The sequence below is a fragment of the Psammomys obesus genome, unplaced genomic scaffold (genome assembly GCF_907164565.1).
Source record: "Psammomys obesus unplaced genomic scaffold, mPsaObe1.curated_primary_1811, whole genome shotgun sequence".
Lineage (NCBI taxonomy): Eukaryota > Metazoa > Chordata > Mammalia > Rodentia > Muridae > Psammomys > Psammomys obesus.
In genome coordinates this window covers 3,355,934-3,370,575 of record NW_026588368.1, presented here as the reverse complement: position 1 = coordinate 3,370,575, position 14,642 = coordinate 3,355,934, and the positions used below count along the sequence as shown (strand labels likewise).

The following is a 14,642-nucleotide window of genomic DNA, read 5'->3' as shown; positions in this document are numbered from 1 at the left end:
CTTTAAATTTGAGGACAGGGTCTCACTAAGTTCCTGAGTTGCCCATGTCGTCTTAACTTACTCTAAGCCCAGGCAGGACTAGAACCTTGTACCCTCCTCCTTAGCCTCCCTTTTCTTTGCAAAGTGGTTGACATTTCTAGATTAGCTAATTACCATACAGCTTGAATTGGTTTTTATTTATTTGAAATACAGGTTGTGCATGCCAAAAGAGGAAAAGCAAGTGGATGTGAAAACTGGTCGAGTACGTCGGAAAGCCATTTTTGGAGACACAGAAGAGGAATCTGGAGATGAAGAGAGTGAAGATGATGAAGAAATGTCTGAAGATGACAGGATGGAAAATAGCTCTAGTGATGATGACGCAGAGGAGGAGGAGGAAGAGGAAGGTGCTGAAGCCAGGAGCTGTGAACACATGACTGTTAGGAGAAGTAAACGACCTAAACTTGAGGAGCAGGAAGAAGACAGTGAAGTGGATTTGCCAGCATTCGCTGACAGCGATGACGATCTGGAGAGGAGCTCGGGGGGAGAGGAGGAGGCAGAGGAGGCAGATGAAAGCAGTGAGGATGGTGACTCCACTGCAGGAGAGAGGGGCATGGGGGAGCCCAAGTCTGTTGGAGGGGACAGTGGGGCGGGACTGTCCGTAGCCCCTCAGTGGAGGGACCATCTGGATGTAGAGAAGCCTTCCCCGGTGAGGAAAGCAGTCCTCACCACTTCTGATTCTGGGCACTGTACAGCTGAGGAGGCATTTCCCTCTGAAGATGAGTCTGAAGAATCAGAGCTCAGTTCAGAGGAAGACACAGAGCACAGAGAGGTTGTTAGGGGAAAGCGTGTCAATCCTCAGGAACTTGAGTCGGAGAACATGGTTGATGAGAGCAGTGACATTGAAAATCTACTCAAAGAGGAAGAAGAGCACAAGGAGGAAAATAGCAGCTCTATAGAAACTACAGGTAATACTCGCAGAAATGCCAGGCATCCTTAAACTGCGTTAGTGCCTCATATAAATTTGGGACTTAAACGATTATTATTAATAGAATGTTTACAGGTTTGAGTCTGCACTTTGGATTTGTTAACTACTTAAATATGTCATGAATATGTTTTCAAATGAGTGAATTTTAGAGTGTGAGGCAGAGGGCAGTGAGCAGGTGTAACTGGGTGTTGGTCTTTTAGGTGCCCTCAAGTGGAAGGAAGACCTTTCCAGGAAGGCAGCAGAGGCCTTTTTGAGGCAGCAACAAGCAACTCCGAATCTTCGAAAGCTGATTTATGGCACAGGTAAAGAGCTCAAAATGTTTTAGGTTCTTTAATTACTTTCTGAAAAGGAACTGAAGTCATTGATATGTAGATTAGGATTATACTTTAGACATTCATTATTCCTGGCTATCAGCTTTTTATATATTTATCAGACATTTTAAAAACAGATCTTAAAAATTTTATTTACTTACTGTGTGTGTGTGTGGACGCATACGCACATTTATGATGTGGAGGTTAGAGGACAAATGTGTAGAGTTTGTCTACACACAAACTGCAAGGAAAATGTGGTTTGTTCATTCCACCTTTTAATGGGTCTCTAGGATTCAGCTCAGATGACCAGGCTTGCATGCTAAGCACCCTCACCTGCTGAGCCTTTCATTGGCCTTTGCAGACATTTATGATCATGTCACAGAACCATATATTGATTTTATAACACATTGCTCAATTGCATCGAAATTTTTGATGAGAAGATTGTCCATTATGTCATTTTATAAAGTCCTCCATGAGACTTTTTTTTGTTTGCATGTTTAATGTTAGAAACATTTCTGCCTATGAAAGGCCCTCCCCACTCCTCTTTGTAAGAATGAAAGCCTCTTGTTTTCTTTGCCCACGTTCGCTAATTTTTATGATTTGTTAATCTTGTTTATAAGTTCTTTTTGGGAAAAATGCAGAAATAAGTTGCCTCTCGATAAGAAAATTGAAGAGTGATCTGATTTTCATTTAGATTTTATCTCCAGATATTTAGTGATGGGAAGTTCTAAGGAAACTTTGCATAGAAGGTCTTTCTTAAGATCTTTTCCTTTAAATAACTTTCATTCCCCAGCCTCCAGTATTTTCACTCCTCTATGGTCTCTGCTGCTGCTTTGCAAGAAGCTAGCTCTTCCAGTCACATTCAGTGGTAGCTTTTTGGAATTTTGGCCTTTTGGTTCTTGGTAGGTGAGTGGCCAGGGATACAATATGTCTATAATGGGCAGAATTCTAAAGTTCCTTGGATTCTATGGATTCTAAGATGTGTGCTTTAACTAGTTCAGGGCAATGAGTACTCTAGCATTGAAGTGTATGTTTTTGTCTTTCTCTTTTGATGGTCTCTTTAGTGACAGAGGATAATGAAGATGAAGATGGAGACACTGTAGAAGAGCTTGGAGGACTGTTTCGTGTGAGCCAGCCGGATCGAGTGTGCAAGCACAAGGCGGACTCTCTGGATTGCTCCCGATTCCTTGTGGAGGCCCCTCATGATTGGGATTTAGAGGAGGTAATGCTAAGTGGTCTGTTCTCGTTGGGAAGAACTGGCTGGATGTGTATCAGTGGCTCCGTGCTTACCTACCATCGGGACGCCTGGACTCAGTCCCTAGCGCCCCTCACCTCCTTCACACATGCAGGGAAATCATTAAAGAATTACTGTAGAAGAACATTTTCTGACTTCAGTATTGCGTATTTGTCACTGGCTTCTTGTTTCTATCACAGATCATTTCTCCATATCAGAATGTTTCCTGCACACAGGTCTGAATTTAACTGAACTCTGGACTTGTAGCAGGAAGGAAAGGAGATGTCAGTTACTGATGTGAAAGCATTGCTGCCTCTTTTTTTTTTTTTTTTTTTTTAAGCTAAGGGTTGTTTTGGCTCTCTGGGATCTTTTTTGGTTCCATGTGACTCTTAAGATTTTACTTCTATTTCTGTGAAAAATGTTGTGGTTATTTCCATTGGTATTGCGTTGAATTTGTAAATAACTTTTGGTAGGATGGTCATTTTCATCACATTAATTCTACCAATTCATGAACAAGTGATATCTTTTCACTTTCTAGTCTCTTTCTGCAGAGATTTGAGGTTTTCATTGTAGAGGTCTTTTGCCTCCTTGGTTAGATTTATTCCAAGACATTTTATTGTCTTTTATTGTCTTTGATGCTATGGCTAATGGGCGTGTGGCCATGTCTTTGTCAGTGTGTTTGTTGTTGGTGTATAGAAAGACTACTGATTTTTTTTTTTTTTTGTAAGTTGATTTTTTTTTTTTTTTTAAACTGCCATTTTGCTGAAATTGTTGATTGCTTCTAGAAGTTTTTGGTGGAATTTCTGGGATCTCATGTATAATAATATCATTTGCAAATAAGGATAGTTTACCTTCTTTTTTTATTCATATCCTTTTAATGGCCTACTCTTGCCTTAACTGCTCCGTGCTCTAACCATGGAGGGGTTATAGTGAGCAGCTCTGTCTCAGTCCTGATTTTAATGGAATTGCTTCAAGGATAGTGTTGGTTGTGGGTTTGTCTTATATTGCCTTTATTATGTTGCAATGTGTTCCCTCCAGTCCGATTATCTCTAGGACTTCTATCATGAAAGTATGTTGGATTTTTGTCATAGGCCTTTTCTTCATTTATTGAGATGATTGTGTGTGTGTGTCTTTAAGACTATACAGTTTTACTTACTGACGTAATATGTGTTGAATGTTACCTACATTTCTGTGATAAAGCCAACCTACTTGATCGTGGTGCATGATCTTGAGACATGCTTTATTTGGTTTGCTAGTATCTTGAGTTTTGCTTCTATGTTCCTCAGGGGTATTGGTCTGTAGTTTTGTTGTTTTTGCCTTGTTTTGATATTTAGAATAATACTGGTTCCTAGAATGAGTTTGGGAGTGATCCTTCTTTTTTTGAAGAATTTAAGATTGGTCAGTAAGGATTGGTTATAGTTTTTCTTTGAAACTCTAGTAGAAGTCTGCTGTGATTCCATCTGGACTTTTTCAGCTAGAAGGCTTTTCATTATCCCTGCCTTCTCCGTCTTTGTTGTGGGTCTCTTTAGGTTATTCACCTCCTCTTGATTTAACTCTGGTTCTTTGAATGAATCAAGAAAGTCATTCATTTCTTTCAGGCTTTCCAGCTTAATGGAACACAGGTTTGTTTGTTTTTTTTGGGGGGGGGGAGTTATATTTTTGTTTGTTTTGTTTTTCCGAGACAGGGTTTCTTCATGTCGCCCTGGCTGTCCTGGCCTCACTTTGTAGACCAGGCGGGAGCATGAACCGCCATCGCCTAGCAGGAGTACAGGTTTTAAAGGATTCCCTTAAAATATCATGAACTTCTTTGTTGTCTGTTGTAATGTTTCTGTGCTTATCTCTAATTTTATTAATTTGGCTCTCCTTTTTCTTTGCTTTAGTAGTTGGGCCAAGGATCTGTTAACCTTGCTTATCTTCTCAGCAACCGGCCTTAAGAATCATTGACTTTTTTGTGGTGTTTTCCTTGTTTCCATTTCATTAATTGCTGTTTTGATTTTTTTATTATTTCTTGCCTACCATCTACCAGGTTGGAGTTTGTCTTTTTTATTTTTTTCAGGTTCTTGAGCTGCATCATTAAGTCATTTACTTGTGCTCCTTCTGATGGACGGGCACTTAGAGCTCTAATTGTCCCTCTTAGAACTGCTTGAATGTGTCCCTGAGGTTTTGTTGTGTTGTTTTCTCATTTTCACTTAGTTTCATGAACATTTTTATTTCTTTCTTGTCTTCTTTGACCTATTCATCATGTAGGAATGAGTTGTTTAATTTACATGAATTTAGCGTCTCTATAGTTACTGGCGTTTTGCTTGCTGTCGATTTTAAGTTTTATTGCATACTGTTAGGTGGGATACATGGAATCATTTCAGTTTTTATGTCTGTTAAGGTTTGTTTTGTGACCCAGCATGTGGTCTGTTTTAGAAAAGCCTCCCTGTGCTGAGGAGAGTGTGTTTGTCATGTGGGTGGAATATTCCTGTAGGTTTCTTTGATGTCCTTTAATTATGAGATTTCTCTCTCTTTCTCGTGTGTTAGAGAAAGTGGGGTGTTGAAATTGCCTACAATTACTAGGTTTGTGTTAATCTGTGTGTTTTCTTTTATTTGATTTTAAAAGTATATTTTATGTGTATGGATGTTTTGTCTGCGTGTACGTCTGTGTGAGCATCATATTCATGGAGGCGAGAGGTATCAGACCCTGTGAGACTGGAGTTACAGACAATTGTGAGCACAATATGTGTGCTGGGAATTGAACTCGGGTCTAGAAGACCAGCCAGTGCTCTGAACCACTGCTGCTGAGCCAAATGGGGTGCAGCAGTGTTTGGGGCATGTGATACTTTCCTGATTAATTGATTCCTTAATTAGAATAAAGTGCCTTCTTTATCTCTTCTGATTAGTTTCAGTTCAATATCTGTTTTATGAGCTATTAGCTGGCTATGCCTATTTGCTTCTTGATCCCATTTTCTTGGAATACTTTTTTCTGTTTTTTCACTTTTAAAGGTAAGACAAGTTTCTTATAGTTAATAGGTGGATTTTGTTTCTTAATATGTTGAGCTAGCCTGAGTCTTTTGGTTGGAGAGTTCAGGCTATGAATATAGTTATAATTAAAAAGGTGTGTGTAACTTCCAGTCAGTTGGTTGCTTTTTTTCCCATGCTAATTTTGTTCTTAGTTGTACTTTGTATTTCATTAGAGTTTAGCTTTGTTTTCTTCCTAGAGTCTCTTGGCTATATTTATAAAGAAGCTTGTCTTTCTTCTTAACTATGGCGGATAGTTGGATGATTTCAGTAGTCTGGTAGTCGTGGTGTTTAGTGCATTGCTCCAAGAGCAAAGTTTCTATTGAGAAATCAGGTGTTACTGATAGATTTTCCTCTATATGAGTCTTGTAGTTTTTTTTTTTTTTTTTCTTGCAGCTTCCAGTGTTTTTTGTTTGTTCTATAGCCTTAGTCTTTTAATTATGATATGCTGTGGGCTATTTCTTTTCTGGCCTTTTGGTGTTTCTGTGTGCTTTCTGTATCTGTATGGTTGTGTCTTTCCCTAATTTGGGGAAATATTCCTTTTATGGTTTTGTTGAAGATCTGGGCTCAGCCATTCATCTGGGCTTCTCTTCTGTCATTTATGCCTATAATTAGAAGATTTGGTCTTTTGATAGTATCCCACATTTCCTGAGTGTTCCTTTCCTGTGCTTTAGTATTATTTCATATTCTTTGCTTCTTTCATCCAGATCCTCTGCCTTATCTTTGAGTTCTGACATGCTATCTTTGCTTGATTCAGTCCACTTGCCCGGCTTTCCCTTCAGTTTTCTAATCAGGATATTGAGTTTTTGGTGTTTGTTTTTTTTTTTTTTTTTTTTTTAATTCCATCTTCATTTCAGCTCGTATTCACATCAGTGTTTCTCTTTATTGAATTCAGCTTTCAAACTGTGATTTATCTTCATCATTTCATTCACCCATGTATTTGTATTTTCTTAGATATCACTCAGGTGTTTCTTGTTACCCTTGTGGAGTTTAATGAAATATTTGTTCACACCTTTTTTAAAGTTTATGATGTGCTTTTAAATGCTGTGTCCTGTGGTTCATCTAGGTAGTTCTCATTAGAGAACATTTCTATAGGACTACTGAGTTTGATGGGAAACATCTGTCATGGCTATTCATGTTATTTTTTGTTTTAGTCATTTTACCTGGGCATGGGGACTTCTTTCTTTGGTTGTATGTCTGAAAGTGATAGTCTGGCCTGCCATAGATTTGGCCAGTACAGATATATGACCCGAGTTAGGTCATAAGAAATTAGTGCATGAGCTATGTGATTGGAAAAGGGAAAGATGACTCCATGGTCCAGAGCTAGGCCTGTAGGTGCAATGATGGCCAGGGGCTTGATGGAAAGATCTGACAGGAAAGGAATGTCCTACCAGTCAAAGATGGCTCTTGAAGAAAGCAGGTTTGAAGGGCATGGACTGGAGCTAGGCCTGTGGGTGTGGGTGTGGGTGTAACAGTTTGGGAGGGAATGGGAAAAGGAGGAAGCCACTTACCTAGCAGTGGTGTTTCAAGAACAAAAAGGGTTTGTGGGCCTTGGCCTTGAACTAGCCTTTGTGATTGCAGATAGTGACAGGAGGAGGGCATGGGTGGTGCTGTCTTAATTAGGGTATCTATTGCTGGGATAGAACACATTGATCGAAAGCAGCTTGGGTAAGAAAGTTTGTTTCTCCTTATAGTTCAGTCTGTGATCCAGAGAGATCAGGGCAGGAAGTGATGCAGAGGCTGCGCAGGAGAGTCGCCTTGTGGCTTGTTCAGCCTTCTTATAGTAACCAGACACCAGCCCAGGGCTGACTCCAACACAGTGAGCTGGGTATCAGTCTAGAAAATGCATCACTGGCTTTGCCCATAGGCTAACCTAATAAGGGTATTTTCTCAACTGAGGCCTCCCCCTTCCCAAATGACTTGTGTCAAGTCTGCACAGAACTAGTCTCACAGGTGGCAAAGAGAAGAACAGATTTAACAGGCAGAGGTGGTTCCCAAATGAAGAGATTTCAGTCTGGAATTAGGCTTGTTCTTGCAGGAGGCTGCTGGTTAGCAGAAGGGCAGGAAAGGGGAAAACTAATTTTCCTAGGAAAGGTGGCTTGTTTAGCCTTTGATAATTTATTGTACGTATACCATGCGGTTTGATCATATCCACTCTGCGCTGCCTCTCCTCAATTTCATGTTCTTTATTTATCTATTTATTTATATCTTTAAATACATCCCTCCTAGAGAATTAGCCCATTTGATTCTGAAGGAATAAAATTAGAGAAATCATGTAACTGCTCATCTCATTGATCTGTGTTAATGTAGAAAACTGTATTAGAACAGTTAGTTGCTGTTGATAAGATTAGAGAAAACAAATTTTTCCTTTATATATTCTTCATTCTTGCAATTTTTCATTTCTGCCAGAAGTGTCTATGAGTTTTGGTTCATTAATATCTTTACTAAGAGTTATCTTTTATTTTAGCCCCACTAGAAGGCATGAAATGTGTCATGTTATGATGCTGATTTGCATTTCCTAAGTGGTTAGTGCTGCCAAGAATCATTTCAGGTGATTGCTGTCTTTTTGTCTATATACCTGTTCATATCATTTTTAAAATTTTAGACCTTCAGTTGTAACAGTTGCTTATGTATTTTGAGAACTTGTCCCTTATCAGTTTGATTATTCTGGGTACATATTCCTTCCACACATGATTTGCAGATACCTTTCTACTGTGCTGTAGAAATTATTTCATACATTTACATGGAGTGAGTGTATCCACAAAAGTCTGTGTTTACTTTCTTAATAATTTTTGGAGACATTGTCTGTGTAATCTAAGCTGACCTAGACCTCACTGTGTAGTGTATTCTCCTGCCTCAGCACCTGGATGCTGGGATTATAGGTATGTGCCCCCAGGTCCAGCCTGAGGTGTCCTGAGAAATAGAGGCAAATTATTGTCTGCTATCATTTCTCAAAAATAGTTGTTTTGTGTAAATGAACTAAGTGCTGATTTTTCTGTGTAAGGTTATGAACAGTATCAGAGATTGCTTTGTGACTGGAAAGTGGGAAGATGATAAAGATGCAGCCAAGGTCCTAGCAGAAGATGGTGAGTAAGGGTCGCGTATTTGCTTTGTATGTCTGAGTGTGCACACGCCTCTAGAATCATATAGACAGCATTAGGTGTCATTTTTAGGTGATGCTCCTCGGATATTGACTGCCCATTTGTTATTTATTTATTTTTAAACCTGGTCTTTTATTTCCCTGAACTCAGTATGGTAGGCTGGCCGCTCAGCCGTATCCAGGGATCCACCTCCCTAACCGGGATTGCAGGCAGCCTGGCTTTTGTTTACATGGACTCTAAGGAGAGGACTTCGGTCTTTGAACTTGCAAGTGTAAGCACTTTACCACCAGCCGTTCTCCTACCTTCACATTTTCCTTGTGTAGTACAGTCAGGTTGGAAATTGGTCAGTTGTGAATGCTTTGGGGAATTGACAGGTAGCACCCTATTTTCTCCCCTTGGCTAAACAACTTGCTATTTGCTGTACAGGGACTTTGAAGGAAAGTGAGAAACCTCCTATAGATTTTGTTAGAAACAGAAATTGTGAGTTTGTGTGTAGGGGGGTTGTCCTTAACATTTTTGTTTTAGTGAAAGTAATAGTCATGGAAAATTTAAAAGGTACATACCAATAGCAGGAAAATTGAAAAGTACATATAACATTGAAATTCTAGTACACGTAATTGACCTGTTAACATTTGCGATTTCTCCTCATTTAAAACTGTGTGTATATATGAAGTTTATTTGTTGTCTTAGGGTGTCCTCTGCTATGATAAAACACCTTAACCACAAACAGCTTGAGGAGGAAAGGGTTAATTTCAGCTTACAGCTTATAGTTCATCATCTAGGGAAGTCAGGACAGGAACTCAAAGCAGGAATCTGGGACAGGAGCTGATGCAGAGGCCATGGAGGGGTGCTGCTCACTAACTTGCTCAGCCTGCTTTATTAGAGCACCCAGGACCACCTGCCTAGAAGTGGCACCAGCCACAGCGAACTGGGCTGCCCCATAGCAGTCATCGATCAAGAACATGCTCCATGGGCTTGCCTACAGAGTAATCTAGTGGGTAATCGAGTTTTTTCTCAGTTGAGGTTTCTGCCCTTTCTAAAATGACTCTGGCTTGTGTCAAGTTGTCATAAAACTAGCCAGGAAACATGTAATTATACTTTAAAAATGTATCGTTACTTTGCTTGGATGACTTATTGTGGGTGACTCAGGAAGATCATGCCTCATAATGGAGAAGGCCTAGAATGCATCTTAGTGATAGAGTGGCCACTGAACGTAAGCCAAGGCTTTGAGTTCATTCCCAGTAAACCCCCCCGCCCCAACACACACACTCACTGACGCAAGATTTTCAGATAACTCTTGGATCACCTTTTGTGGTTCACAATTACCTTTTTTCCCTGAAGATCATTTTATTTGTATGCTCATCAGCAGGGTGACTTAGTATCTAGTTTATTGTTTTCATTCTGTTGAGTACTATATATAAACTTTGGCTGGGGCTTAGGTTTTATTTAAATTTGTTTGGTAAATTTATTTTTTACATGTACAAATGTTTTGTCTGCATGTATATATGTGCACTATGTGCCCCTGAAGGCCAGAAGAGTGTGTCAGGTGCGCTGGAACTAGTGTTAATAGAATGCTGTAATGGCTCCTGGAAACAGAGTAAAGCTTCTCCATGACTAGCATGTATGTGGAGGACAGACATAGCCTGCAGGAGTTTGTGGGTCCCGGGTTTTGATCTCAGGTCCTCAGGCTTGGCAGCAGGCACCTCTACTCACTGGGCCATGTCACCAGCCCTGTCATATCTTTATTTATTTATTCATCCACCCACTTATTTACTTATTTATTTATTTATTTATTTATTTATTTATTTATTTTAGTGTGTAAATTTCCAACACAGTTCTAGTTTTATGTTTATGTTTTACAATTTTTATTACAAGTAGGAGCTTCCTATCTGTTCTATGATTATATCTTTAATAACAGTAAACATCACCCCCCCAAAGGCATTTTTAACTTGCCTATTTTAAGAGGACAGCCTGTAACTGAACCCAGAGCTCCAAAAATGAACAAATAGATGAATTATTGAACTCTTCATATGAGCTCAGCCTTGTTTTGGGCCCTAATTTTATTCCAGGTTCTATACTTAGATAGTCTTCGCTTTCCCCACGGCACAGTTCACGATGTGTTGGCTTCTCTCAGACACTTGAAATGGGCTGTTACCAGGCTGTGTCTTTTCACTTAGTCTTTGAAATGGTGGGTCAGAGTTGTACCTTGAAGGCTACGCTGTGGCTCTCACACAGTGTCCATTACTTGAACCTAAAAGATGGTCCTTGGCTAAGTGGATTTCAAATCTTGGGTCCATTTACTTTTCCTAAGCAAATAATGATTTTTTTTTTTTTTAAAGCTATGTAAGTTTAAGATGCGTGGCACGCATAGTGATGGAAACATCACAGATGATATTTGGAATGCAGAGCACAGGGTCAGCCAGGGTGGACAGTGCTGTTATCACAGAACAAACATCTAAATGCTTTTTTTCAGAGGAACTCTATGGTGACTTTGAAGACCTAGAAACAGGGGACGTGCACAAGGGAAAACCAGGCCCGGATACTCAGGTATGGCTTTGATGTGGCCTTTGCTAGCTTGATCCAGTCAGTATGTCTTGAGAGATTGAGAAATGTAGATCTTGACTTTACTGTCAGATGGATAGCTACCTTCCTAAAGAGTGGCAACAGAGGAATGGTTCATTTGTACAGCTTATGAATAATCCCTCCCTCTCTGCTGTAGTTGTTTACCAAGTTCATGCTTTCATTTGTCTTTCTTTTGCCATCATCCAGTGATGAAATTTAAAAGTCATAAAAAATTGCTTATTCTTCCTGATGGTACTTTGAAAGTGTCGTGGAGCATCTAGCTAGAAGACACTTGCTATTTCATGCGTCTGGCACACCCCGCCAGCTGAAGTGGGTGCAGTGCTGTGCGCTGTCTCCTGGAGCAGCCTGAAGACTGTTTGTTTTATGGGGACCATAACAAAGAATTTTGTAGCTCATACACATCTGCTGTGCTTGTTTAAAGAAAGTTTCCATAAGCTTTTCCATACTTTTTATTCCGGAAATTTTAGAGTGAAGACATAGAAGAAGAAGTTAAGGAAGAAACTGACCCAAGTGAGGAGGAAAATGCTAAGAAAAAGCATCTGAATAAGAAGAGAAAGTTGAAGGAGCTGTTTGATGCAGAGTACGATGAAGGAGAAAGCACGTATTTCGATGATCTTAAGGGTGAAATGCAGAGACAAGCACAGGTAAGAAAGCAGTTCTTGACTCCCTGGTGACCTTGTTTTCCTTTGAGCACCCAGTTTGAAATCATGTGATGGGATTCTTTAGACCTTAGTTGCTTTTTCTGTCTCACCAGGAAAGGCTCAGTATCACTTTTGTATCAAGCACCTATGCATAGGAAGCAGTAGTGATTGAGACAGGGTCTCTACTTCTGAGGAGCTCCTGCGTGCGAGACAGGATAGAAAGACAGAAAAGTTAAGGGACTATGGGAAGAACAGGACATTATCCTGGGATCTAGTTTATATTTTGTAATGAGAGTAAAGAAACATCACCACAATTGATATTAAAAAACCAACCAACCAACCTCAAACTATGTTTATTTCAGGCCACGTTTGTGGCCTTGAGTTTAAATGTGTTAACACTCCCCTCTGAACTCATTTCTAAATCTAAACAGTGCATCACATAAAAACCATCTTAACATTTCATTTACAAAGGAAAGATGTTTCTCTCTCTCTCTGTACGTGAATGAGTGCATCTGTGTGCACAGCAGAAAGAGAACATCTGCTGTATTCTATTATCTCTGTGGTAGCCCTTTGATACAGTCTCTTTCTGAACTCTTCTTGAAGCTCTGCCAGTAGCCCCCAAGTCCCAGCAACCCTCCCATGTCCACCCTTCACAGAGCTGAGATTGTGGTCATGCATGGCCATGCCCGACTTCTGTGTGTGTGTTCCTCGGGCCTACACAGCAAGCACTCTTGCTCCCAAGCCCGTGGAAGAAGGTTCTTTAAGATGAGTAAGTGAACCAGCTCCTATATATTTTCACTTAACTAAACATTAATTTTATAAATTATAATTATAATATAATTTTGTAAATTATATTCTTTTTGAAAAAAATGTAACTTACAAAGATGCAAAAGTTATCTGCCATTATAATGACAGCTAAATATGACTCACTCTCAAGACATCCACACCCCCGAATTGTGGCTGCCAACTCTCCGTCTCTGTTCTAAATAGCTAAATGAACTCAGTAACTTAAGCTCTCTGTAATTGCCCTGAAGTTCGTTTCTGTGGCATAGTAAAGGGCCTGGCTTACCTAAGTGGAGGTCCCTTAAAAGGAAAGGCTTTTTGTAGTGGTGCTGACTGCATCTCTCAGCTCTGACATACTGATTTGATACAGTACAAGTGTTAAGTTCAAATTCTGATCACTTCTTACTGCTTTGAAGGAGTAGCTGATTGTTGGCCTGTGTGTGTGGCTTCTGTGCACACAGTTCTTTCCAGAGATGTTTTGACACATCTTGGTTGGTGTCCAGAAGGGTATTACATGTGAAGTCAGATGCAGATTGGATTAGAATGTGTTACAGAAGGAAGGTAGTGGGGGTATTCCTGCCTGAGGACCCTGGAGGTAGTGATTTCACCCAGAAGCAGGTACAAAGCTGTACATGGACTTCGTGGAGAGCTGGTTGTACTTTGTTGTGAAAGCACTGAGAATTCTGTTGAATTTGAAAATGTGGTTGGCAAGCTTTGCTCAGTCTAGACCTTCTAATCAGAGAAGTGTCTCCTCTGCTCATCTCAGCACATACTAAGGTTGGAAGGATAGTGATTAGCCTGGCTCCCATGTGAAGACATGTCTCCTGAGTAGTCAGAACTATTGTGGAACTTTTTTGGATTCATCAGCTCCGAACAATGACACAAAGACTTACTAATATTTGTGAAAACTGAGGCAGTATAGCGGGGCAGACTCTCAGCCAGCTCATACAAATTAACCCCAACTGTTCCTGCCCTTGGGATTAGAGATAAAAGATACTCAATTTAGGAGGACTAAGAGGGGTGGCATTGGGTGGAGGCTGGGAGATGTATGAGAATGTTGAGACAGTGTAAATGAAATATCTGCCCAGCACAAGGGAAATAAGGCAATTATAAGTCTAACAGGTATCTGTGTCTCATTATTTGTGAAAGCGGGTTAAATAATACCGCCATGATTATCTTAGGACTAATAATGAATATTTTTTAGCCCAACAACCATTTTTAATGTTTATTACAACAGTGGTAGGTGAAAGTGGCTTTAGCAAAAAGCATTTAATGCTCTGGAGACTGACTCATAGGACACGTGGAGTTTTGGTCAAAGGGAAGCAGAGAAATGGAGGGAGCAATAGTTGGTGAAGAAAGAGAATTCAAGAAGGTTTGGAAAAGATGAGGAAAGTAACAGAAGGAAGCTGTTTTGGAGCCAGAGGTTTGCCGTTGTGGAGGTGTGGTGAAGCCAGGTGCTCTGGCGCTGCTTAGTGCCATGTCACTGCCACTCCATGCACAGAGTGCCTGAAGACTGTCGGTTAAATGTTGCTTAACTTATGGCCTAGCCTGTTGGTGCACAACTGTAATTCATGCCCTTAGAAGACTGAGATAGGAAGATTGGAAGCTCTAGGCAAGCCTGGGCTACATGGATCTTCTGTCCAGTTTTTTTTTTTCTACCAGATAGTTACTTATCCTTAACCCACAATGCGGAGCTATAATAAAAGGTAGTATGTGGGTATAAACGCCAGAATACAGCTGACTAGAAGCAGAAATAGCCGTCAGCTAAGAGTGAGGATAAGGGAGAATGCATTGGCTGTTCTAAGACGAAGGAGGAGCAGAGAAAAATGATTGATGAGAGTCAGGAGAGTTAGGGTATAGCCTAGGCACCAATGCTGAGCAGCATTCAGGGATCTCTTTAAAGTTAGTGGCTGTGACTTGGAGCAACAAGAAACAGTACATATCTTAAAGTATAGGGCGAAGTGGATATAACTTTTTCTTACAATAAAACCTAAGTTGTTGTTTTCATGGTTCCTTTGAATG

At 40.2% G+C, this 14,642-nt stretch overlaps 1 protein-coding gene across 1 annotated transcript in view; it reads left to right on the top strand.

Annotated features, from left to right (window-relative positions):
• Bms1 (BMS1 ribosome biogenesis factor) overlaps positions 1-14,642 on the top strand; it is a 36,277-nt gene that overhangs the window by 12,281 nt on the left and 9,354 nt on the right. The window contains exons 10-15 of the mRNA XM_055604264.1: positions 193-944; positions 1,165-1,266; positions 2,340-2,497; positions 8,517-8,598; positions 11,087-11,160; positions 11,664-11,840. Of these exons, the coding sequence (XP_055460239.1) occupies positions 193-944; positions 1,165-1,266; positions 2,340-2,497; positions 8,517-8,598; positions 11,087-11,160; positions 11,664-11,840 (1,345 nt within the window). The remainder of the gene's footprint in view (positions 1-192; positions 945-1,164; positions 1,267-2,339; positions 2,498-8,516; positions 8,599-11,086; positions 11,161-11,663; positions 11,841-14,642) is intronic.